Raw genomic sequence first — 25601 nt, forward strand, 5'->3', positions numbered from 1 at the left:
GCCACCCTGAGTCCCGCCCCCCCGCGCCTCCTGGCCAATCGTGGGCATAGCGAAGGTACGGTCAATTTGCATATTTGTCTATTATTACGTAGGATCCTACTTGGTAAGGCAAGTTTCATCTCCTGCTCTTTTCCACAACCAACTTTGCTATTAATGACCATGGGGATCAGTTTTTTAAGTTCCATTAGAAATATCCTGTTTGGAAAGAATCAACATTTTAATGAGTATCTCAATAAACATGGAGTATATTACCTCTTATTCCATCTGTTTCATCTTGTAGTCCTCCCTTTCCCCTGCTCAGAAGTAAACCTTGAGGTAAGAATATTTTTATCGATTTCATAGAGGGAGAGGGAGAGGGAAAAGAGAGGGAGAGGGAGAGGGAGAGGGAGAGGGAGAGGGCGAGGGAGAGGGAGAGGGAGAGGGAGGTGGGGGAGAACACTTGATTAGACTGATCAGTTGCCTCCCATCCACGGGGACCAGGGATCGAACTCACAACCTAGGCATGTGCCCTGACCGGGGATCCAACCCACAACCTTTCGGTATACAGGATGACACTCCAAGCAAGTGAGCCACACTAGCCAGGGCAAGAACTTGAGTGCAACTACCGCCTTACTTGGGAGGTAATCCCAGGAAAAACCAGCAGGAGAGTGGGGAAGAGATTCAGGGAAGGGGAAGTAGCTGATGAAGTGAGTATTCTCCAGCAAGTTAGCACTGTGGGCTATATCTCCTGAAGAACTCTGAGAAGTGCTCTGGAACATGTACCTCAGAGCTGTCCCAGCTGAGGAGTGGGAAGCTGGAGTATATATACAACTCCCTGCAGCCATGACTGAGGGCTTCCAGCAGTCATCAATTCCCCAGCTCTTCTAGCCTGCTGACATGGAAGGTGGGCCAGCATGCAGGGAAATGGTTAAGTGCCAAGGAGCACCAATAATGTCTGCTAAGCCACCAAAGCGTCTTTTGAAAACTCAGATGTAAGCATGTCTTTTCCCTGCCTAACGTCTTTTACTGTAGAAAAATCCAAAATTGTTGGCATGGCCTATAGGTTTCTCCACATCAGCTACCAGCTCCTTTCCCGCCTCACCCTGCCACTCCTTTCTCAGGAAGTTTAATCTCTAGCCAAATTGACCCACTGTCCATCTGTTCCTTCAGAAGCAGCTGGATTACATCAAACCCTCACTTCTTTGCATTTGCCTCTAATGCCCTTTCCTTATTCTCTTCCTAGAAAAATCTTTCTAGGAGGCAGAGTGGTTAGCAACATGGTCATTGAAGAAAGATAGAGCTAGAATCAAAACTCAATTAGTGGAAAATGCAAGATGACAGGTTGTGAAAAAGAAATAAGTAATTTGTCAAGGGAAAAACCCTGCTCTCATATTTATTTGGTCAAGTCCCTTCCTCCCTCCCTCTCTCTCTCCCTTTCTTCCTCCCATCCTTCCTTCCTTTGTCTTTTTGTTAATCCTCACCCAACACTTTTCCCATTAATTTTTAGAGGGAGTGGAAGAGAGGGTAAGGAGGGAAAGAGAGACAAAGACAGAGAGAAACATCGATGTATGAGAGACACATCAATTGGTTGCCTCCCACACCCACCCCGACCAGGGGGCTGGGGATGGAACCTGCAACCCAGGTACATGCCCATGACTGGGATTCCGAACAGGAGACCCTTTGGTGCATGGACCGGCGAAACCACTGAGCCACACTGGTCAGGGCAAGGCACTTCACATTTCTGACATTCAGTTTCCTTATTTATATAACAGAAATATACTTAATTCTTACCTTATAGAATTGGAAGGCTATATTTGTTATCTATTGCTGCACAGCAAATAACCCCCCCCCTCCCCCAAGTAGTGACTTCTAACAACAACAAAAAATTATCTTAAGCAGTTTCTGTGGGTCAGGAATTCAGGAGCAGCTTAGCTAATTGGTTCTAGCATAGGGTCTCTCTATGAAGCTGAAGTTAAGATATTGGCTGGGGCTATAGTCACCTGAAGATTTGACTGGTGCTGAAAGATCTGCTTCTATGACATGATGGCACAGTCACATGACTGGCAATTTGGTGCTGGTTTTAGGCAGGTGGCCTCAGTTTCTCATCATGTGGGTCTCTTAATAGAGTTGCTTGAGTGTCTTCCTAGAACAGCAACTGCCTTTCTCTAGAGCAGGTGATCTAAAGAAGATGCTGCATGTTCTTTTATGACCAATATTTAGAAGCCACACATTGCAACTCCTGCCATACTCCGTTGGTCAGTGGCCAGAATTTATTCAACGTGGGAGACTATACAAAGGCATGAATACGGGAGGTAAGGATCACTGGGGCCCATCTTGGAACTCAGCTACCACAAAGGTTTACATGAAAGGTGCTGAGAACACAGTGTTTTCAAATTATAGCTTTTAATGATCATTCATCTTCTGGATCCCTTGCACAAACATCATTCTTCTGAGAAGCCTTCCAGACCACCATAGGCAATTATGAAATAGTCTTGGCAAAAAATAAAAATAGAATCTGTTCAAACTTTTGTTATTTTGCATCTTCAAGATCATAATTTGAGGCATTGAGGAAAGGGAAATCATTATCTCAGGTAAGGTCTCTTAGCTGGTCCAGGTCTTCCTACCTCTTCCTGTTTCCACACCCCGGAACACCATAGCCAGTTACATTTACCTCTTAAATAAGTGGGGAAAATTTTTATAAATAAATAAAAGTCCAAACTACTGGATACTATTCATCAGTAAAAAGGAATAAACTACATGTAACAAGGGAAATGAATCTCAAAGTCATTATGCTGATTCCATTTATATAAATTTCATGAGCAGACAAAATTAATCTTTGGCCATTAAAATCAAATCAGTAGTTGTCTGGGGCCAGGGTGGGTATTTGACTGCAAAGGGACCCCAAGGAATTTTCTATGGTCATGGAAATGCTCTGTATCCTGACTGGGGACAATGATCCTGTAACTGTACACATTTGTCAAAATTCATTGAATTGTTCATTTTGTTACCCATTTTATTGCAAGGAAATTATAGTTTCATAAAGAAAGATTACAGGTGGAAACTTTTAAAAGACCCTCATTAAGTGGGCTACATATAGTATCTCAGATTACCCATGAATAAATAGGTTGCCAGATTTAGCAACAAAAAACAAACAAACAAGAGGACCAGTTGAATTTGAATTATATCTAACTAGTAGCCCGTTTGCATGAAGATTCGTGCAATAGACCTTCATTCACCTGGCTGCCTGCACCAGTTTTCTGCCGGCACCGGGGACCCAGGCCTTGGCTGTGGCCACCGTCTTCTGCCTTCTTTCAGGGTCTTGGCTTGGTCCCAGGCGGTGGCCTTCGGCTCGGCTGCACCCAGCGTCCCTGCTACCGATCGCAGGAGCCGACCCCCAGTAGTCTCCTGCGATCGGCACAGGCACCCCGCTGGCGCCCAAGGCTGGGAAAGCCTTGGGCGGCTTTCCCGGCCTTGGGCTCCGCCACACCCCAACGTCCCTGCAACGGTTTCCTGGTGGGCGTGGTTGTGGGCGTGGCTTGGTTGGTGGGCATGGCTTGGGCATAGCGAAGGTGCGGTCAATTTGCATATTTGTCTATTATAAGGTAAGATTGCTTATGCAAATGTACATAGGTATAAAAGAAAAATAATATGGAATATATACTAAAAAAGCATTTGTTACTTATAGGAAATGTTATCAGTATCAAAATTATATACTTCCTCCTTTAATTATATCTTTCTGACCATTTTGTTCTCCTTAATAGTTCCTTGTTTTATGGAATTTGCTAATAAAATTCCTTGAAGATACAATCTATGTTCATTTTTTTGTATCATGGCTTCTACACTGGTCACATCTAACTTACTTAGTTCTTTTGTCTATTGAACATTCATTAATGAGAAAACATGCTCAATGTTAGTTTTATGAGCCAGTATACCTAACATATACTAGGATAAAGTTAACAACTCTGAAAATGGCTCTTAAAATTTGGTTTGCTGAAGCAAATACCATCTTTCATGGTATGCTTTGTTTTTCTGTTTTTCAGTATTATATTGATCTCTTAGTCAATAACTTTTAAAAATGTGGTCCACTGACCAAAAACAAAGAACACTGTTGTCAATATTTATTCCTTCCTACTTCAATACTATACATGATAATCCCACTCATTCCTATGCTGGAAGAGTCTTTAGTAATATCCATGTAAAAGGTGCCAGGGTTGCAGGTTTGATTCCTAATCAGGGCACATACAAGAGTCAACCAATGAATGCATGAATGGGTGGAACAACAAATCAATGTCTCTCTCTCAAAAAAAAGCAATTAAAAAAAGAAGAATCAAGCCAGACCGGCATGGCTCAGTGGTTCAGTGTTGACCTATGAACCAAGAGGTTACAGTTTGATTCCCAGTCAGGGCACATGCCCAGGTTGCGGGGCTCCATCCCCAGTGTGGGCATGCAGGAGGCAGCCAATTGGTGATTTCCTCTCATCATTTATGTTTCTTTCTCTTTCTCCCTCTCCTTTCCTCTGTGAAATCAATTTTTAAAAAAAAGTTTAAAAAGAAGAATGGAAATTCTTCATGATATGAAATCCACTTTAAAAGTTAGTCAAGACATGTGCTGTAATAATCATCCACTTCAAGTCAGAATATTTTTTCACGCTCATAAGCAATGGCCTTATTAAGAACTGCCTTAATACTTAAAGGAATAAATTTTTCTTCATCAATCATTCCTTCAATGCATTCAACAGTTCCCTTAAGCAATGAAGTTGCTTCAATAACACTGTTTTCTCTTCTTCCAGTTTGCATATCCCTACTTTAAAGAGATAATTGTAAACTATAAACTGTTTCCTTTAATGTATTTTAAGAGTCAATAAGAATTTTGGAGGCCTTTTCGTTAGAAGTAAAGTATGATTTCAGTGCTTCAGATACACTGAGTGTTCTCTCAACTCCATTTGTTAAAGAGAACTAACAGGTGGTTTTTTTTTATTTGTTTGTTTGTTTTAAATCCTCACCCAAGGGTATTTTTTCATTGATTTTTAGAGAGAGTGGAAGAGAGACAGATAGAGAAATATCGATGTGAGAGAAATACATTGATTGGTTGCCTCCTGCACCAGCCCCAACCAGGGCCCAAGAGAAAAGAGGGAGATGTGTGCCCTTGACCAAAATAGAACATGGGACTCTTTAGTCCGCAGGCTGACGCTCTACCCGCTGAGCCAAACTGGTTAGGGCACTAACAGGTTTTTGAAGGCAAGAGAAATGAAAGATAGTGAATGGCAACAAAATCACTTATTCAGTTTGAACTTTAGGATAGTGAATGGCAACAAAATCACTTATTCAGTTTGAACTGTAATTGTTCTCTTACACCTGGTGGAAGAGAACAATTACATCAAAGTCAGTAGGAAGGACATCAGATGCTCTTTGAGCAGCATTATACAGAATACAAGCAGGACAGCCAACAGCTTTCAAAGAATCATTCATGTTTTACTGCAACTTTGAATAAACAAGTCTGCACCTTATATAAACATCTACTAACATTTGTATTATCTCCACTAAAAGCAGTACAATTTTCCTCAACTCCTAACTCAATAAGAAAGTTTCTGGTGCTGGCCGTGTAGCTCAGTTGGTTAGAGCCTCATCCAAAACACCCAAGGCTCTGGATTTGATCCCCAGTCAGGACACATACAAGGATCAACCAATGAATGCATAAATAAGTGGAACAACAAACTAATGTTTCTCTCTCTTTCTCTCTAAAATCAATCAATCAATAAAAAGAAAGTCTGCAAAAATTTACTCTTGTTTCTGAAGTCTCATCTGGAAGGGATTTTATTCAATATAGCCTTACAAGGGAGCTTTTTCACAAGAGTATTGAACAAGCAAAGCGAACATTTTTCTGCATTGTAATTACTTGCATCCATGGTGATATCATACAAAGATGAGCCATTTTGAGCTTTGATAATGACTGCAACAGGAAATGGAGTTATTACATTTTAAATTATTGCAGTAATTTTTTCCTGGCATTTGGAATTTTGCTTGCAAATTTGGAATTAGAAAATACTTCTGGTAGCAGTACATTCAAAGAGTCATCTGAAGCCTGGCTGGTCACTCAGTGGTGAGTGTTGTCCTGTGCACCTAAGGGTCTTGGGTTCGATTCTCGGTCAGAGCACATACCCAGGCTGTGTGTTTAATCCTGTAGTCGGGGCTTGATGTCTCTCTTTCTCTCTCTCTCTCTCTCTCTCTCTCTCTCTCTCCCCACACCCTTTGTCTCTCTCGTGAATTAATGAAAAACATATCCTCAGGTAAGGGTTAGAAAAGGAAAAAATAAAGAGTTATCTGAGCCGAAAGAATGACAATATACAGTGTGGGCAGCCATCACAGCCTCTGCTATGATTATTTTATCTTCTCATTTAAATTTCTCACCCAATGATATTTTTCCCATTGATTTTTTAAAAATGTATTTTTTATTGATTTCAGAGAGGAAAGGAGAAGAGAGAGAGATGGAAACATCAATGATGAGAGAGAATCATTGATTGGCTGCCTCCTACACACCCCACACTGGGGATCAAGCACGCAACCCGGGCATGTACCCTGATCAGGAATTGAACCAAGATCTCCTGGTTCATAGGTCCACTGAGCCACACCGGCCAGGCCCCACTGATTTTTAGAGAGAGTGGAAGGGAGTGGAAGGGAGGGGGAGAGACAGAGAGAGAGAAACATCATTGTATAGGGGCCAAGGAGCCTGCAACCGAGGTAAGTGCCCTTGACCGGAATAAAACCCAAGACCCTTCACTGGCCTAGATTGGCCAGCACTCTAACCACAGGGCAAAACTGGCTAGGGCTAAATTTCCCTCAGTCAAAATTGTTTTATTGCTTACTTTGATACAAGTTCAAGAAATCACACATTTTATTCTTAGCTGTTAATAAATGCTGGTTTGTATCTGACTTTCTATCATATTCAATATTGAATGAACACTTGCATACTGCACAAAGAGTTTCAAAGGGACTTTTTCTCATTTAATAAATGTCCACTGTTCAGAAAATTCATCATGAAATTCACACTTACATTTTGGCATTTTGGGTTTCAAACAAAAAAGAGGTAACAATTTTCAACAAGGTTGCTAAGGCAATTAAATGGGAAAAGATAGTCTATTCAAGAAGTGGTGCTCAGACAACTGGATAGCCACATACAAAAGAGTGAGGTTGGACTCTCACCTATACCCAACATAAAATTTAAGTGAAAATGGATCAAATACCTAAATGTAAGAGCCAAAAATATTATACTCTTAGAAGAAAACGTAGGGGTAAATCCTCAAGACCTTGGATTAGGCAATGGTTTCTTAAATAAGACAGTAAAAGGGCAAGCAACTAAAGAAAAAATAGCCTGACCAGCTTGGCTCAGTGGTTGAGTGTTGACCTAGGAACCAGGAGGTCATGGGTTCAATTCCCAGTCAGGGCACATGAGTTGTGGGCAGGGGGTATGCAGGAGGCAGCCAATCAATGATTCTCTCTCATCACTGATTTTTCTCTCCCTCTCCCTCTCTGAAATCAATAAAAAAATATTTTTTAAAAAGAAAAATAGAGCACTGTTTATGCCTGGTGTTCTCTAAAGCTGAGATGGCAGCCAAGCACCCCCTCTCTGAAGAGTATAGGGTTGCTATTAATCACATGGCATGCTATGAGTTGCACATCAGTGATGCTTATTTTTCTATGGTCTGTTATTGTATTGAAGACCCAGAAGAATCTCATTTTGTCACATTATTTGAAAACCAAGCTGAGGTGAAGAGGGAACATGGACAGCAATTCCTAAGATATCTATGAGGATATGAGAGTAAAATCTGCCTTCCGGTGATTAAAAGGCCTGAGAGATAGATAACTGGGGGACTGGCATGCAAGCTCTAGAGTCTGCCCTGGAGTTGGAGAACAAGTTAACCAAGCTCCTGTTACACCTGAAGACCATAGCTTCTGCCAACAATGACTCTAATATCTTCTGCTTCATGGAAATGTACCTGGATGAACAGAAGAACAACACAAATTACCTGCAACACCAGCTTGTATCATAAGGAATTAGAAAATCAGGCCCAGGAGGAGGAAGACCCATTGAAAAAGCCTGCTGAAGTGTTAGGTAAATAGACCTAACATCTGAAAGCAACAAATCAAGTTTTCCCACTGTAGCAGGTCCCAAAATCAGCTCCTTAAGAATCTTAATTTTCTCAATTTGTCAGAAGACTGCTTTCCTTCATTGGTGTGTATACAAATAAATCTTAAATAATAATTAAAAAAAAAAGATAAGTAAAAAATAGATTTAAAATGCTGTGCTGCCCTAGCTGGTTTGGCTCAGTGGATAGAGCGTCGGCCCTCGGATTGAAGGATTTCAGGTTCAATTCTGATCAAGGGCCGAAAGTACTTGAGTTATAGGCTTGATCCCCAGGCCAGGGTGGAGTGGGAGGCAACCAATCATCGTGTCTCTCTCACACCAATATTTCTCTCTCTGTCTCTCCTTCTCCCTTCCACTCTCTAAAGATCAATGGAAAAATATCCTCAGGTGAGGATTAACAAAAAGAAAAAAAAGAAAAAGAAAAATGCTGTGCTTCAAAGGACACAGGAATCAAGAATGTGAAAAGACAACTTTCAGAATGGAAGAAAATTTTGCAAAGCATGTATCTGACAAGGGACTTATACCTAGAATATATAAAGAACTATTACAACTTAATAAAAAGACAACCCCATAAAAAATGGGCAATAGTTCTGAACAGATATTTCTCTAAAAGGATATACAATAAAAAGTACATGAAAATATGCTCAACAGCACTAGCTATCAGAAATGCAAACCAAAACCACGATGGTGTGAGAGCATGATGTAATATATACAGAGGTCAAATTATAATGTACTAGTGGCCCATCGTGCGATATCACGCGCAGTAGGCCGGGAACCGCAGCACGCCGCCAGGAGCCACGCTGCTTCCACGGGAGCCATGCTGCTTCTACAGGAGCCGTGCAGCTTCCTTGGGAGGTGGGCCCACCATCTCCTCTCCGGGCCTGCCCCACTGTCCCCCAGAGGCCCCCACAGAGGCCTGTGGGAGTCTGAGAAGTCGCCCCCACTGCATCCAAGGGAAGATGGAGAAGCCACCCACCTGCGGTCCAGGCGCCAGCACCTGCAGCTGGCTACAGCCTGGTAGATGGAGAAGCCGCCCACCCTGCGGTCCTGGGCGCCAGCACTTGCAGCTGCAGCACAGGCGAAGCCACCTGCCCACCATCCCCTGAGGCTGCAGCCAGCCTGGGCACCTATGGCTGACCAGAGGGAGGGAAGCCCGGATCCCAGGTGCCTGTGGTCGGCTGGAGGAGGGAATCCTGGGTACCAGGTGCGGGCCGAGGCAGAGGTGGTTAGGGGCAATCAAGCCAGCAGGGGAGCAGTTAGGGACAATCAGGCTGGTAGGCAGAAGCAGTTAGGGGCAATCAGGCAGGCAGGCGAGCGGTTAGGAGCCAGCAGTTCTGAATTGTGAGAGGGATGTCCAATTGCTGGTTATCCCACGAGGGGTCCCAGATTGGAGAGGGTGCAGGCCAGGCTGAGGGACACCCTCCCCACTGCCCCCCGTGCACGAATTTTGTGCACCAGGCCTCTAGTCTGATTATAAGAAGGAAAAAAAAAAAGATTAATTTCTCGTGGGTCAGCAAAAGAAAGCTGTACTTGTAAGGCACAGTCTCCCTAAACAAAACCAGAAGTGATCTTATGGGTTTGGGGAAGCCTAGCGTTCAGGAATTGGCGGGTTCAGAATCGGGAGAATCCAGCAATGAACAGACTTGACGCTCGGTTAGTGTGGTCACTGTTGTAAGGTCACTGTGAGGACCCGCTAACTTTCAGAAGCTTGGTCCCTGGAGTGAGGCACTTGTGGATTGGCTGGTGTGTGGAAGCGTGGAGCTGTCGATGATTGGCTAACTTTCAGAAGCTTGGGGCCCGTAATTGATTTACTAACTTGCAGAAGCTGTTGACTGGCTGACGTTCAGAAGCAGAGCCACTGAAGTGGGGCTGTCGTTGATTGGTTGATTCTCAGTGTCTGTATACTGATGTGAAGTTATCTCTAAATATCTTGTTCTTGAACTTGAGCCAAAAGTTTTTTCCTTCCATGAATAAGAAAAATAAGTACTTCTAATTTCTAGTCCCTTCTTTTGGTCCGCCTTCAGTTAAACCTGCTGGAGACACCATAGGGATTGCCCAGATCTTTCACTTGCAGAGGTAGGAATTTCAGCTGGAATTCCATTTACGTGATTTAAGCGCCAATTACCTTGGTGGAAAAACATTTCTAATATTTTTGTAACTGACTGCAAAAATATTAATATAGGATATTTAAGGTATCCTGACAAAGTCAACACATGACGCAGGACAAAATCATTTCGTCCTGCAGATACAGGACTCCTGGCCACGGTGTCAATGAGGTATTTCCCCTGTTTTACACACAAAAAGACCTAGACTCGGTGGGATTAGGTTTCTTGATTATGGCTCTGCAGTCGGAAAGGCGTCAAGCCAAGATCTGCACAGAAAAAGGTCGCGATCCTTTGTGACCTTAGCCGCCTCTGACGCCCATACCCAGCGCAGAGCTGGGCCCCCTACTAACCGGAGGTCGGCTAGGTGTTCGAAGGGAGGGTGTGCAATTGATCAGCAGCGGGAATCGAGCAGGCCATGAAGAAGGCGCCCAGCTCCCGGTGCTGTCCCGGGATCCCGCTGCTGCAGAGGAAAGCTTTGAGGGAAGCCGAAGCCCGCTCAACGGGGCGGGGCGGGGCGCAGCGAGGCTCCACCCCCGGGCGCGCCCGTGTGCGTGGCTGCAGGCGCCGCAGAGTCCCACTCTACAGTGCGGAGCCTGAAGACGCGGCAGCGTGGTAGCCCTCGCCCCGAGTACCGGCGACCGCAGCGACCCGCACGGACCGGGCGCAGTTTAAGGAGCGCGCGGCACTGCGCCCCAGCGCCCGTCCTGCGCCCTTCCGCCCACGCCGCGCCCCGCCAGTCGCCACGCCCCCAACGCAGCTCCCAGCCAGCGTCCGACTCCGCCCCCGCCCCCGACGTGCCCCCGCGTGCCGCGCCCCCCGCCCACCCGGCACGCCCCGCCGCCCCGCCCGGCTGCAGAGGGCCTGGAGCCGCCCGGCGGGCCTGTACGACCCTCGCAGCGGCTGGGTTCTCCTCCGCTGCCGCCGCCTGCCGCCTGCCGCCATGGACGTGTACCCCCCGCACCGGCTGGGGTTGCCCCGCGCGTGGTCTCCCGGGGGCTTCGGCCGCGGGTCGCCCTCCGTCAGGTACGCGGGACCGAGGCTGCAGAGGGCGGCCCGGCAGGGGATTGCGGGTTGTTGGGGTCCGACGACGCCTCAAAGCTCGGGGTGTGGCCGGGCATGGCTTCCACACGCGGATGGTTTTTCCTTAAACGGCTCTCTGAGGAACGTTTCCCCAGGAACCGTGTCCTGTGTAGAGCCTCCCACAACGGCTCCCTGGTGAAGGACCCCCGGCGTGGACATCTTACCCTATAGAACGTTTCCCCCAGCAGGATTTTTCTGTGGAGAATCCCCATAGTGCCTTCTCTATGGATGGGTCACTTGCCTGCCCCATAGATTATTGCCCTCAGAAACCGCTAGAGAGACCCCCCTCCCCCAAACACACACACACACACACACACACACACACACACACACAATAACTCCCCTGTATAGAAACCCCAAATGGGTTTCCCTAGAAACGGCTTAATGTATAATGCCCCCAAATCGGAAGTCTCCTCTAGTGCTTTCCCCGTTGACATAGGCTTCCTTAAATACAGAGGACCTCCCTCCCCACCCCCTACAGGCACACAAACACTGACAGCGTCGTCCCTATGGCGCATCTCCTCACCTCCCCCTGCCCCAGCCTCTTCGCGACGCCCCCTCGCTCCACAATGGGGAGCTCAGGTTGGGGGGAGTTGGAGGTCATCAGGGGCGCAGGAGGGGAAACTAGCTGGATGGATGGGAAAAAGAGGCTCAGGAACCCCGAAAGCGGTGGGCCCCAGGCCCCTGAGCCTAGAGACCGAACTGCGGAGTGCCTCGCTTTGGGGAGGAGGGTGATATTAGGGAGGGTCCCGCACCCTTTGGAGAAAGGAAAATCTGTTCTCGCTTTCTGCTCCGTGTGCCTTTGGGCTCCTTGTGACCTTGATAGTCTGGGCATTGTTTGTGATGGAGCTGGCCTGGGACCGCCTGCGGAATGCGAAGGTTGGAATGATGGAGGGGTTGTGGCAGAGACCATGGAGAGGGAGGGAGGGAGGGAGGGAGGGTGAGAGAAAGAAATGGGCTTTGGCGCACTGCAAAACTGCCATTAAACCAGAAGAGGGGCTTTTTGGTTTGCTTTTTCTCTGTTTTAGCCACTTAGCAAAGCAAATATGGTATTGTTCCCTTGAAAGGAGATTTTGAACGTCGATGTTAGAACTGCTTTTTCTATATCCTTGTTATGGTGATTACGGCATCGTATTTTTAACGGTTTGCTCACCGATCTGTTTTGTGTGTTGTTTTTTTTTAAATAAACCAAATTAATGGAGAGCAAGAACTAAATCTTAGAATCGTGTTCCTCTCTTACCTCCTGGCATTCCTTCCCTGCAACTAATGCGTGTTTGTTGAATGAATAAGTGGGGAGGGGAGGCTAGATTCCCATGGTTGCATTTGCAAGTCCTTGTTTGCTTTTAATTTGGCAGGTGAGATTGTTTGAACTTCTACTCTGCCCTTCAATGGAATTCCTTGTGGACTTGACAGTTCCAAGTGTTTAGCTGCTTTGTGATAACCATCTCCAGTCCACCCTAAGGTCCTAACATTTCTGGCAGACAGTTTCACTGTTAGAAAGTATTTGAATTTTACACAGAATGAAACGGCACTTTAGAACTTGGAACAGCCATCTGTTAAAGCCAGGCTCTCTGTAGACTTGGGGTTCGTCCCATCATCTTAAGCGTAGGAATCTTTGAGTTTTTGAGCCTCTCGGGGGGGAAAAAAGAGCTTCCCGGTGAAATCCATCTCTAAAATAATGCTGCCTTCCCTGTTTCTAAAAACATGGCAGTGTGCAGCTATTTTTAAAGTAGTGTTTTCATGCTAAAAAGATAAATGTTGGTTAACTTTACTAATCAAACTCGGAATCTTCTACTGAGTAGTTTGAGAGAAAATTGTTGGTCTCCGGACAAGGAGTAGTGCAAGGAACCCCAAGACCTGGCTGTTTTATACCTTTGATAAAAGAAATTTGGTGAAGGTTCCCCTCCTTTCTCCACCTCTGCAGAACTGAACATGGTTTTCTTACCCTTTCAACCCTTTCCCTGACTTTTGACATTGAACGTTTCTAGTACATTTGGGCTCAGCACTTTCCTGTCACCTATACCTATCTTCTTTACTTAACTCTGACTCCTGAGTGATGACAGGGGCAGGCCTAACTGGTGAAGTTACATTCCTAAAGACCCATAGATAGTATTTTGCAAGTGTGTGGTTTAGTGGTGGTGTTTATTTTCGCAGATAAGGAATAGAAATCAGGTGTTAAAATCTTTTGCTTAGAACTAGAAGCTTTTTTTAAAGGATGTGGTAGTCATTAGTGCTGTCCATGTGGACATGTGGTAACTATTGTACTTGCTTGCCCCCTTGAAGTTGGGTTTGGGTATGGCCTTGTGAGTTCCTTTAGGTCAGTGGTCGGAAAACCGCGGCTTGGAAGCCACATGCGGCTCTTTGGCTCCTTGAGTGTGGCTTTTCCACAAAATACCACGGCCTGGGCCAGTCTATTTTGAAGAAGTGGCATTAGAAGAAGTTTAAGTTTAAAAAATTGGGCTCTCAAAAGAAATTTCAATCGTTGTACTGTTGATATTTGGCTCCGTTGACTAATGAGTTTGCCGACGACTGCTTTAGGTCAGTGAAATGTGCACAGGAATGATGCTATACCTTCTGGTGTGTAATTTACCACGGTCTTACCTTTGGTGATTGTTGGTACTTTAGGTGGTGGCTAGTCCATCAGTCTGGGACCCAGAGCAAGCTTTCAGGAGACTGATGTTTGAAATATAGAGTGAGTAAGAAGCTTTTGGAGTTGTTACTAAGTACCTATCTCTGTACTTGACTTATACTAAGGAACCAGTATAAAATATGCTTTCCTGCTTCAAAATCTTTTTCTGCAGAGTGATCTGATCCTGCTCAAGATTTGTTTCATTTCACTGCCACTTTATACAAATAATCCAACATACACTGTGCTAGGTCTAGTTCTGGATTCAAGCAAATAAGGCAGGCCCCTACCCTTAAAGATCTCCTTTGTAAGTGGAAAGAGGCAAAACAATGAAAATTGTAATACAGGGTGGAGATAAATGAGTACTGAGGAAGAAGTAGGGCTGAAGGAACAATAGTGTAAGAGGGCACAGTTGATTTAGGGCTCGATGTTGGAAGAATGAGTTGCCATTTATTAATTTGGGAATACTGGAATAAGAGCAGGTTTGTGGAGAAAATAGAGTTCAATTTTGGCCTTGTTCATTTTGAGTTTCCTAATTAATATCCAAGTGGTGATATTGGGTAGGCAGTTGGATATATAAGTCTGGCATTTAAGAGAGAGATTGGGACTGGAGATACCACCCATATGCTGATGACTCCCAAATTTTTATTTTAAATCTGTGAGACTAGGCCCTGGCCAGGTAGCTCAGTTGGTTAGAATGTCATCCCAATACATCAAAGCTGCTGGTTCAATCTCTGGTCAGCGAACATACAAGAAGCGATCAATGAATGCATAAATAAGTGGAACAACAATTGATGTTTCTCTTTCCCTTCCTCTTTCTCTCTAAAAAAAAATAATAATAATAATAAATAACAACAACAACAAAAAAGCTCTGAGACTAGATAGAGATGCAGAGAGTAAATGTAGATAGAGAAGAGGACCAACATCCAAGCCTTGGGCTATCCCGTGTAGAAAAGACAAGTGTAGCAGTATCTTCCAACTTGTGAGGGAAAATGATTTTCTGCCTCCGAGATAGGAGAAGATTCTGGGACAGTGGAAAGCCAAGTGATAAATACTGATGAGGACTAAGAATAGACTGTTAGATTTGGAAATGTGGAGGTCAGTGGTGACTTGGACAAGAACAGTTTTTATGCAGTGAGTTCAAGAGAAAATAGGAGAGAAATTGATGACAGTCAGTATAGATAGTAATAGTGATTTTGTTTCAAGGATTGTTGTAAGGGAAAGCAGAGTAATAGGGCTATGGCTGGACGGGCATGAGTGTTAGAGTCCTTTTTGTTTTTAGGTAGGCAAACATTTTAATTTATAGCATGCTTGTAAGTTGATGGGAATGATGGAGTACAGAGAGGCAAACTGATGATTAAAGAGAGAAGGGACAATTGCAGAAGTGAGGTCCTTGAATAGGTGAGAGAGAATGAGATCTAGGACATACATGGATATGTTGACCTCAGGCTAAAGTAGTGCATGGACAGTTCATCTGTGGCAATTATATGGACACAAGTGCTGGTGCAGTGGTAGCTTGGTAGTGGAAGAAAGTGGAAGTTCTCTTCTGATTACTTCTGTGTTTTTAGCTAAATAAGAAGGAAGTCTGTTAGCTAAAAATGAAAACGGGGGGTGTTGAATGTTTGAGGAGAAAGAAGGTATAGCATTCATCCAGCAGAGTGGAGAAAAATTAGTTGAATAAGGAAATATTGCCTTATTAGGATTGCCAGGCAACACCAAAAATGTACACACTTGGTGTTTGTTGTCATAATTTAAGGTGATACCCAGTTAGTATGGGTATATGCTTTTCATTCATCTGTATTGAGCTTCTGTGGAGACAGTGGGAGGGAGTAGCTGAGGTAGGATAGAGGACATCATTAGAAGATAGGAGTAAAGGAACAGGGATAAAGGTAGTGGAAGGAGCATCTGTGCATATTGAGAATATCATGAATTAAGGAGGAAGTAGTAATAGCAAAAGAGACCATGATCCAGAATCTAAAATCTTCAGGGAATGTGGAGGACAGAATAACCCAGAGGTTTGTAGATTCTGTAACAAGGAGGAATAATGGGTGGTTATTGTTTGATGGCATGAAGAAATCATGCAAAATGAAATAAAATTTCTCAAAACTGAAGGACATAAGTTTCCAAATTCAAAGGACTCTCCAAGAATTCAGTACAATTAACTTAAAAATAGCCATGCCAAGGCACATCATCATGAAAATTTTTGAGCACTATAAAGACAAAAGAATATCTGCAAATCATATAGATAGATAGGGTCAGGAATTGTAGGGTTGGAAACTAGAAGATAATGGAAAAAGCAGTGCCTTCTGAAGGAAAATAGATTCCCACCCAGAATTCTGGATCTAGCCAAACTCTCAGGCAGGTGTGAGGGAAGGATACAGACATTTCACACATACAAGCTCTCAAAGTTTGACCTCCCGTACAACCTTTATTAAGAAGCCATTGGAGATGTGCCCTATCTAGCAAAACAATCTGATTAAGGGGGGTTCTTGTGCAGGGGCTTCTTTATTCCATGTACAAGTTGGATTTCTTCCTTGTTAAGGGACTCATAAGCAAGGACCATCTTTGTTACCACTGGGAATTATCAAAGGGATGGGACTTTTATTTATTTATTTTTTAATATATTTTTATTGATTTCAGAGAGGAAGGGAGAGGGAGAGAGAGATACAAACATCATTGATGCGAGAGAATCATTGATTGGCTGCCTCCTGCACACCCCTTATGGGGGATCGTGCCCACAACCCAGGCATGTGCCCTTGACCAGAATCGAACCTGGGACCCTTCAGTCTGCAGGCCGACGCTTTATCCACCAAGCTAAACCAGCTAAGGCAGGGATGGAACTTTAAAAAAAATATGGTGTTTTTTGTTTTCTTTTGTTTTTAAGAGAGAAAGGAAAAGAGAGGGAGAGATAGAGAAACATCGATGTGAGAAAGAAACATCGATTGGTTGCCTCCCACATACACCCCAACTGGGGACCAAATCCACTACCTGGGCATATGTCTAACCAGGAAGCGAGCTGGTGACCCTTCCGTGCACACATGGGACAATGCTCAACCAAACTGAGCCACACTGGCCAGGGCTGGGATGGGACTGTTTTTTATTGCCATTTCCCACAGTGCTTGCCCTAGTGCTTAGATCAGTGTCTGGCATACAGTCAGCACTCACTAAATATGAACTGCTATTGTTAGCAATTATGCAACACTGCTTGCAGTAATTATTTATTGAATGAATAGAGAATAATTGCAGGTGAAGCTGTGGGCTATGTTAAATTTCATGGATATTCAAAAAATGAAGAACCACAGTTGTGAGCTAGCTGGTGAGAAGGTAGTTCACGATAGTGATGTTCTATAGAAGTAAAGCCTCACAGAGGCAGATTATCTCTTCAGATGATGTTTGTTGGCCAGTTACCAATGCCCATGGTTCTCTTGGGTTTACAGATCTATAGAAGTAATCATTATTGATGTGATACAGATGGTCCCTGCCTTAAGAAAACTCAAAATGCAAAGCAAGACTACGATCTTGTATGTCTGAAAATGTGAAATTTCACCGCCAGTATACTTGCTTGGATGCTGGCCACCTTTTGGTGTACAGGACAGTGCTTCAACCAACTGAACTACACCGGCCAGGATCAGATTTAGCACAATTTTAGTAGTCAAAGAAGTGGAGGAAAGTAATTGTGGATGCTTTCTGAGTGAAGACTTGAGAAACTGACTTTACAAAGAACAGATTGTTTGAGGAAATGCTCAGAGAACGCTGAAGAAAGGAAGAAAATGGAAAATAAGATGCTATACTAGAATATAGTGAACAGACTTGCCGATAGCATTTTCCAGTTGTGATCGGTAGTATTTTCTGAAGCTCTTGAATTTAGTTTCTAGAATGGCTTGTGTACCCCAATTCATGAAATATGTTAGGCATGAATTGAAAATGGGCACAAGTTTTAACTATTTTAGGTGAGGTGGCCTATCAGTTAGGAACTACATTTTGCAGCTGGTAAAAGACACTGAACAATATTGACTTAACTTTGGGGTGTATTATTTCTTGTAAAAGATGTCTAGAGGAGGGCCAGCTAGTCCTAGTAGAAAGTCATTAGGGAACCAGGCCTCTTCTGTGTATATATTTTGCTATTCTGAGCACGTGGGTTCCATATTCTCCATAGCTTCTCAGTCAGAAAATGGTTGTAGGATCTCCAGCTGTGATATCATGTCTGACAGGCAAGAAGGGGAAAGAGAAAGAACAGCTTCCCGTTGAGTCAGTTCCTTCCCTTCCAAGAGCTCCCTCAGAAACTTCCACCTAATATGGCTTCTGCATGTCTTGTTGGTCAGCTCTAGAACAAGTGAGAATTTAGCAAGTTGTTTGGAAAATGTAATGGACTAAGGATGACGTTCAAAATAGGAACAACAACTATAAAATACATAGGAATCAGCCTATTAAGGAATGTATAAGACCTCTATAAATGAAAATATAAAACTTGATAGAAGGGTATAAAACAGAGAGGAGTGAATGGAAAGACACATCATGTCCCTGATGGGGAGCTCAGTACTGTCCACACTCAATATGATCACAACACAAAATATCAATGGGAATTTTTATGCATCTTAACAAGCTGATTTTAAACTTCGTCTTAAAGAGAAAATGCTCAATAAAAGCCATGGGATCTTTGAAACAATGATAAGAGAATGTACTTTGGCAGATACTAAAAATAATCCATAAACTAGAAAGTTCAAGAGATGACATTTAAAGCTCCGATTATTTTTTAAGTGTACTGTTTCTGTGAGTATAGGTAAATGGATCAAATAAAGATAAAAAAGATCCAACTATATATGGCAGTTTAACATATGCTAAAAGTGGCATTCCACATCAGAAGATTACAAGGGTCATCAATATATGGTCTTGGAATAATTATATTTTGAAGGGGAAATATAGTCAGATTCCTGCTTCACAAAGGTTAAAAGCAAATTCCAGAGGAGCAAAGAGCTAAATTTTTAAAATACACATACACATGTAATTAATGAAATATTGGTATTTTATTATTATACTTTTATAATACTAGTACTAAGTGGGGAAGACACAAAAGAAAGACATAAAACCTCTAAGCTTAAAAATAAAATTAAAACATTTAATTATATAAGACTTTTAAACTTCTGCCTGAAAAAGATACCATACAAAGTTGAGAAGTTTGAAGAAAATATTTGCAACATATGGCCAAAAAACAACTCTTAAAATATGATCGAATATGTAAATTATTCAGGGGAAAAAGACCAAATGACCAAATAAAAATGGGCAAAGAACATGAATATGCATTCATAGAAAAATATAGATGATCAATAAACATTTGACAACCTACCTAGTGATTAGGGAGAATATAACATAATTAACAGTAGTTGAAGAGTGACAACATGGTTTGGAAAATTGTGGGGAAACAGGTATTCTGAGAAATTGTAGGTGAGTGGGGGTTTTTGTGTTTTTTGTTTGTTTATTTATTTGTTTGTTTGTTTTTTGATCCATTGGCTGACTATATTGACACGATACTATTGGTTACATGTTGAAAAAAACATACAATACAAAATACAAAAAATGTTGGTTCCATTCCTGCCCACTCCTCCTCTTATCCATCCACCCCCAAATACTCATCATCATGATTTGGTCTCAGGAGTCTAGGTGAGTGTTTTAAGAAAACAATTTGGTAAGATCTATCAAAATTTAAAATGCAGATACCTCTTAACCAGGCAGTGTTACTTTTAAGTCTCTACCTTCCAGAAACTTTTGTACTTGTGACAAAGATGAATGTATTAAGGTTGCCCATTTTAAGAAGAATTGTTTGCTTTGCAAAATAGTACAATTCCTGAATGCTCAATCCTAGTGACTGGGTAAATAAAAACAAAAGAATACAGTGCAATCCTTTTTAAAATGAGGTTGGGTTCTATGTACTAACTTGGAAAGATCTTAAGGTATAATGGTAAGTGAAAAGAGCATGTTTCAGAACAGCTGCATATCATGATTATGCTTTTATGTAAAACAACCCCCCCCCAAAAAAAACTGACCTGACTAAATATTTTACGGTGAGAGAGTCACACCAAATTGTTCACAGTGGTTTTCCATGACAAAATAAATCAGATTGGTATGAGAATTCACTTTGTAAAATATTCAAAACACAGAGCATAGGAGAATATATTCGTTTTTATTGAGTTTTGAAAATCAAAAGGTTAGCATAAATTACAGAGGAAAAACAAGCAAAAATAAAATTTTCAAGTTTTTTCTTCATTTCTAGGGAACCAGGATAATGAAATAAAAACAAATAAGAAAATAAACATTGCTGTGTATACAGTAACTGTTATAAAAGCAATGAGCAGTGAATTAACTGTTACATATAAATCAGAAGATGGGAAGAACAGAGACAATTGTTTAGAATTTTAAAATATTATATCTGTGACTAATTTTATTGTCAGGAAATCAGTGAGGTGAGATACATCAGAAAGAAAAGGTTCAGAGTCAGGGTACCTAGTCACTCAGGTTCTCGTGCTGTTAATCTTTATTCAACCTTGTGACCTTGAGCAAACTGCTTCTGTTTAAGCTTTGGTTTCTTCATCTTGTCGCCTGTCTACATTCTTAGTCTGAATCCAAGGAAAGTTAGAGATAAAGTATAGTATACAAGCAGCATATTTAACATAAACTGCATTATTGGGTCTGCTCAGTCTACAGGTATTCTAAAGGAGGTATGGGTGACCAGAAGCTGTCTTCCCAGGATATGCCAGCTTTGCTCAGGTAGACCTGGGAGCTAGAGGGCAGTACTATTGCTGAGTGGGTTTGGTGTATGTGTGAAAATATATAATTAAAAAGGTATGGATGAATACATAAATTCATAATGGTAACTTCTGGGGGTGAGGAACAATGAAGACTTTAGTTTTATATGTAATTTTTTTTCATCAAAAAGTATAACAAATTAATATTTTATATGCATAATTTTAAACGACACTACTGTAGATTAAAACAAATGTGCTATTAAGTCTGGGTGCTGGGAATATGGATGTGGTTTTCTTCCTATTACTCACCAGGTCTTTTTTTTAAATAGGCAAATATTTCAGAAAGTAACAAGTTTAATGGTTCAGTGACAAATAGACTATGTCTGGTTAAAAATTAAATTTGGGGAGCAAGAAAATGTACAAACGAAAAGGAGACCTGAATTTAGCTTTACCCATTTGACAAGAAAGTAAGAGATACCAATGCTTCTACTTTATTTGGCCAGGATACTTGTAGAAAAGAAACCCTTTGTTTTTGTGTTCAGTATTGTCTTGGCTTTCCACAGCAGTAGTGGGGGAGCTGTTTGTTTCCTGGTCACATGAACTACTTATGCTTTTGTCACTGGCTTCTTGTAAGTTTGAAAACCAAAGAGTTCTTGGTAACCTTGGTAGCCTACTGTCCACATGGGTAGGGAAATGGGCCAAAGGACAAACTTGATGAAATATTTCTAGTGTCGAGAATGATTGCAAGGTCAATCTTATATAAAGCATGAAAAAGTGAGGAGAGACAGGCAACCATTTCCCAGGGAAAGAAGTGTTCTTTAATCTTGATAGTCTTGCAGTTTCTGTTATGCTACTTCTAAAACCCTTAGTTACTCCACATGTTCCCCTTATCTCCAGCCACAGATTTGTATTATAAAAATGTTCAAACAGCACAGAAAAGGTAAAAGAATAATAAAAGGAATGCTTGTTATACCTACCACTTAGATTCAACAATTTTTTAACATTTTGCTATATGTGCATTATTTTTATTTTCTCCCCCCCCCACCCCTTTTTCAGGTAAGTTGCAGACATCACTTCACTCCTAAGTAATCCCTCATGCAGCTGCTAAGAAAAAGCACGTTCTACTATTTCACCATAATATCATCTCACCCAAGAAAGTTAACAGTAATTGCTTACTATCATCAAATACCTAGTCCACCTTCAAGTTTTCCCAGATGTCTCATGGATGTTTCACTTTTTAAAAAAAATAATATCACATTTGTCCTGGCTGGTGTGGCTCAGTTGGTAGGCATCATCCTGTGCACCAAAAAGTTGCTGGTTCCATTCCTAGTCAGGGCATATGCCTGGGTTGTGGGATCAATCCCTGGCAGGGGGCAAGTAGGAGGCAGCCGATAGATGTTTCACTCTCACATCAATGTTTCTTCTTCTTCTTCTTCTTCTTCTTCTTCTTCTTCTTCTTCTTCTTCTTCTTCTTTTCTTCTTCTTCTTCTTTTCTTCTTCTTCTTTCTTCTTTCTTCTTTCTTCTTTCTTCTTTCTTCTTTCTTCTTTCTTCTTCTCTTTAATTTTTTTCTCTATTGATTAAGGTATTACATATGTGTCCTTATCCCCCCATTGCACTCCCCCACTCATACCCTCACCCCCCTGGTGTCTGTGTCCATTGGTTAGGCTTATATGCATGCATACAAGTCCTTTGGTTAATCTCTCCCCTTTACCCCCATCCTCCCCTATCTTCCCTCTGAGGTTTGACAGTCTGATCGATGCTTCTCTGTCTCTGGATCAATATTTCTCTCTTACTCTCACTCTCTTTTCCTCTCTCAAAAAATCAGTAAAAAATTTTTTTAAATATATTTTATTGATTTTTTACAGAGAGGAAGAGAGAGGGATAGAGAGTTAGAAACATCGATGAGAGAGAAACATCGATCAGCTGCCTCTTGCACACACCCCACTGGGGATGTGCCCACAACCAAGGTACATGCCCTTAACCGGAATCGAACCTGGGACCTTTCAGTCCACAGGCCGACGCTCTATCCACTGAGCCAAACCGGTTTTGGCAGTAAAAAATATTTTTTAAAAATCATATTACAGCCCGGCTAGTGTGGCTCAGTGTTGAGCATTGACCTATGAACCAGAAGGTTATGGTTTGATTCTAGTCAAGGCACATGCCAGGCTTGTGGACTCAATCCCCAGTAGGGGGCGTGCAGGAGGCAGCGGATCAATGATTTCTCATCGTTGATGTTTCTCTTTCTCCCACTCCCTTCCTCACTCTGAAATCAATAAAAACATATTTTTTTAAAAACATATTACATTTCATACGTGGCATTGTATTATTATTCTTTAATCTCTTGTATATTAGAAGAGTTTTCCCTCTTTGTTATTTTTGTTTTGCATGAGATTGACTTTTTATAACTTAAAAAATGTTTTAATGTGATAAAATAAACAAAATTTGCCATTTTAACTACTTTTTAAGTGTACAGTTTAGTGGCATTAAGTACGTTCACATTGTGCTGTAATCACCACTATCCATCTACCACAAAACTGAAACTCTGTACCTATTAAAGAATAACTCCTCATTTTGCTCCCCCAGCTCCTGGCAACCACCATTCTACTTTCTGTCATTATGAATTTGACTATTCTAAGAACCTCATTAAGTGGAATCCTACAATATTCGTCCTTTTGTGACTGGCATATTTCACTTACTATAATGTCCTCAAGGTTCATTCATGTTTTAGCATGTTCCAGAATTTCTGTCCTTTTTAAGATTTAATAATCTGTTGTACATATACCCCATAGTTTATTATTTTTCTGTGGATAGACACTTGCCTTGCTTCTATCCTTTGATTGTTGTGAATAATGCTGCTATGAACATGGATGTACAAACATCCATGAGTCCTTGCTTTTAATTCTTTTGGCTATATGCCCAGGGTGGAATTGTTGCATCATATGTTAATTCTATTTTTTATTTTTTGAGGAACCTCCATACTCTTTTCCACAGGGGCTGCACTGTTTTACATTCCTACCAGTGGTGCACAAAGTTTCCAATTTCTCTCCATCCTTTCTAATATTGGTTATTTTCTGAGGTTGTTTTATGCTTGTTTGTTTGTTTATTTGTGTGTGTGTGTGTGTGTGTGTGTGTGTGCGCGTGCGCTTATAGTAGCCATCTTACTTTGTGTGGGAGTGGTATCTCTTTGAGGTTTTGATTTTCATTTCCATAATGATTAGTGCTATTGAGCATATTTTCATATGCTTAGTGGCCATTTGTATATCTTCTTTGGAGAAATGTCTATTCAATTTTGAATAGGTTTTTTGTTTTTCTTGAGTTTTAGGACTTCTTCATATATTCTGAATATTAGCCACTTATTAAGTAAATGATTTTGCAAATATTTTCTCCCATTCTTTGGGTTGCCTTTTCATTCTGTTGTGTCCTTTGGTGAACATAAATTTTTAATTTTGGTGAAATCTGATTTATATATTTTTCTTTTGTTGTCTGTGCTTTCAGTGACATAGCCAGAAATAATTGCCAAATCCAATGTCATGAAGCTTTTCATAGGTTTTTTCATATGTTTTCTTATAAAAGTTTTATGGTTTTAGGTTTACATTTAGGTCTTTACTCTTTTTTAAAATGTTTTTTTATTGATTTTAGAGAGAGGGAGAGAGAAAGAGAGAGAGAAAAAACAATGTGAGAGAGAAACATCCATCAGCTGCCTCCTGCACAGCCCCTACTGGGTATCGAGCCCGCAACCCAGGTATGTACCCTGATCCTGAACCAGCGACCTTTTGCTCTGACACCATTTATTGAATAGGTCAATGTTCATCCAACTGGTCAGGACTCTTTATTCTATTTTAAATTAAATTTTGTATATATGGTATAAGGTAAGGCTTCAAACTGATTCTTTTGCATGTGGATATACAGTTTTCTCAAAACAAGTTTTTGAAAAAACTGTACTTTTTCAATGAATGGTCTTGGTACCCCTGTCAAAAATTGCCAGTACCACACTGCCTTTTTAAAAAAAATCCTTACCTAAGGACATGTTTACTGATTTTAGGGAGAGGTGCGACACTCCAACCCACTACGCCATACCGGCCAGTGCTGCTTTTATTACTGTAGCTTTGTAGTAACTTTTGAAATCAGGAAGTGTGTCCTCCATCTTTGTCCTTTTTCAATATTCTTTTGGCTAGTCTGGGTTCCTTGAGAGTTCATATGAATTTTAGGATGGATTGTTTTATTTCTGCCAAAACGTCCTTGGGATTTTTATAGAGATTGCTATAGATTTCTTTGCATAGAATGGCAGTTTATCAATATTAAGCCTTCCTAATTATGAACACATATGTATTTCCATTATTGCTATCTTTCTTAATTTTAATTTCTTTCAGAAATATATTAATGATCCAGTTTCTCTGAATTGTCACCAGAATTTTGGTATTGTCATTTTTATTTTAGCTTTTCTAATAGGTGTGTAGTAATATCTCATTCTGATTTTAATTTGCATTTCCCTAATGGTTAATGACGGTGAACATGTTTTCATGTGCCATCTCTGTGTCCTCTTTGAAGAAATGTTCCTTCATGCTTATTTTCCATTTTCTAATTGTATTGTATATTTTTTACTGTTGAATTTTGAGAGTTCTTAATTTATGTATTCTACTGTCAGATATGTGATTTGCAAATATGTTCTCCCAATCTTAGCTTGTCTTTTATGATTTCACAGAGGAATGGGTGAGGGAGAGAGAGATAGAAACATCAATGAAGAGAGAGAAACACCGATCGCCTGCCTTCTGCACACCCCAAACTGGGGACTGAGCCCGTAACCCGGGCATGTGCTCCTGACCGTAATCGAACCTGAGACCCTTCCGTCTGCAGTCCGACGCTCTATCCACTGAGCCAAACCAGCTAGGGCTTAGCTTGTCTTTTCATTCTCTTAACAGGGTCTTTCA

At 41.6% G+C, this 25601-nt stretch overlaps 1 protein-coding gene and 1 pseudogene across 2 annotated transcripts in view; both read left to right on the top strand.

The window, feature by feature from the left end:
- Window positions 1–7580: 7580 nt before the first annotated feature.
- LOC129150944 (ferritin, heavy subunit-like) lies at window positions 7581–8096 on the top strand (annotated as a pseudogene).
- Window positions 8097–11090: 2994 nt separating this feature from the next.
- The window catches only part of DNAAF9 (dynein axonemal assembly factor 9), a 137918-nt gene continuing 123407 nt past the window's right edge, over window positions 11091–25601 (top strand). For both annotated transcript variants that reach the window (XM_054724371.1, XM_054724372.1), the window contains exon 1: window positions 11091–11249. In XM_054724371.1, coding sequence (XP_054580346.1) covers window positions 11167–11249 — 83 coding nt within the window. In that variant the 5' untranslated portion in view covers window positions 11091–11166. The remainder of the gene's footprint in view (window positions 11250–25601) is intronic.

The sequence above is a fragment of the Eptesicus fuscus genome, chromosome 12, assembly GCF_027574615.1.
Source record: "Eptesicus fuscus isolate TK198812 chromosome 12, DD_ASM_mEF_20220401, whole genome shotgun sequence".
Classification (NCBI taxonomy): Eukaryota; Metazoa; Chordata; class Mammalia; order Chiroptera; family Vespertilionidae; genus Eptesicus; species Eptesicus fuscus.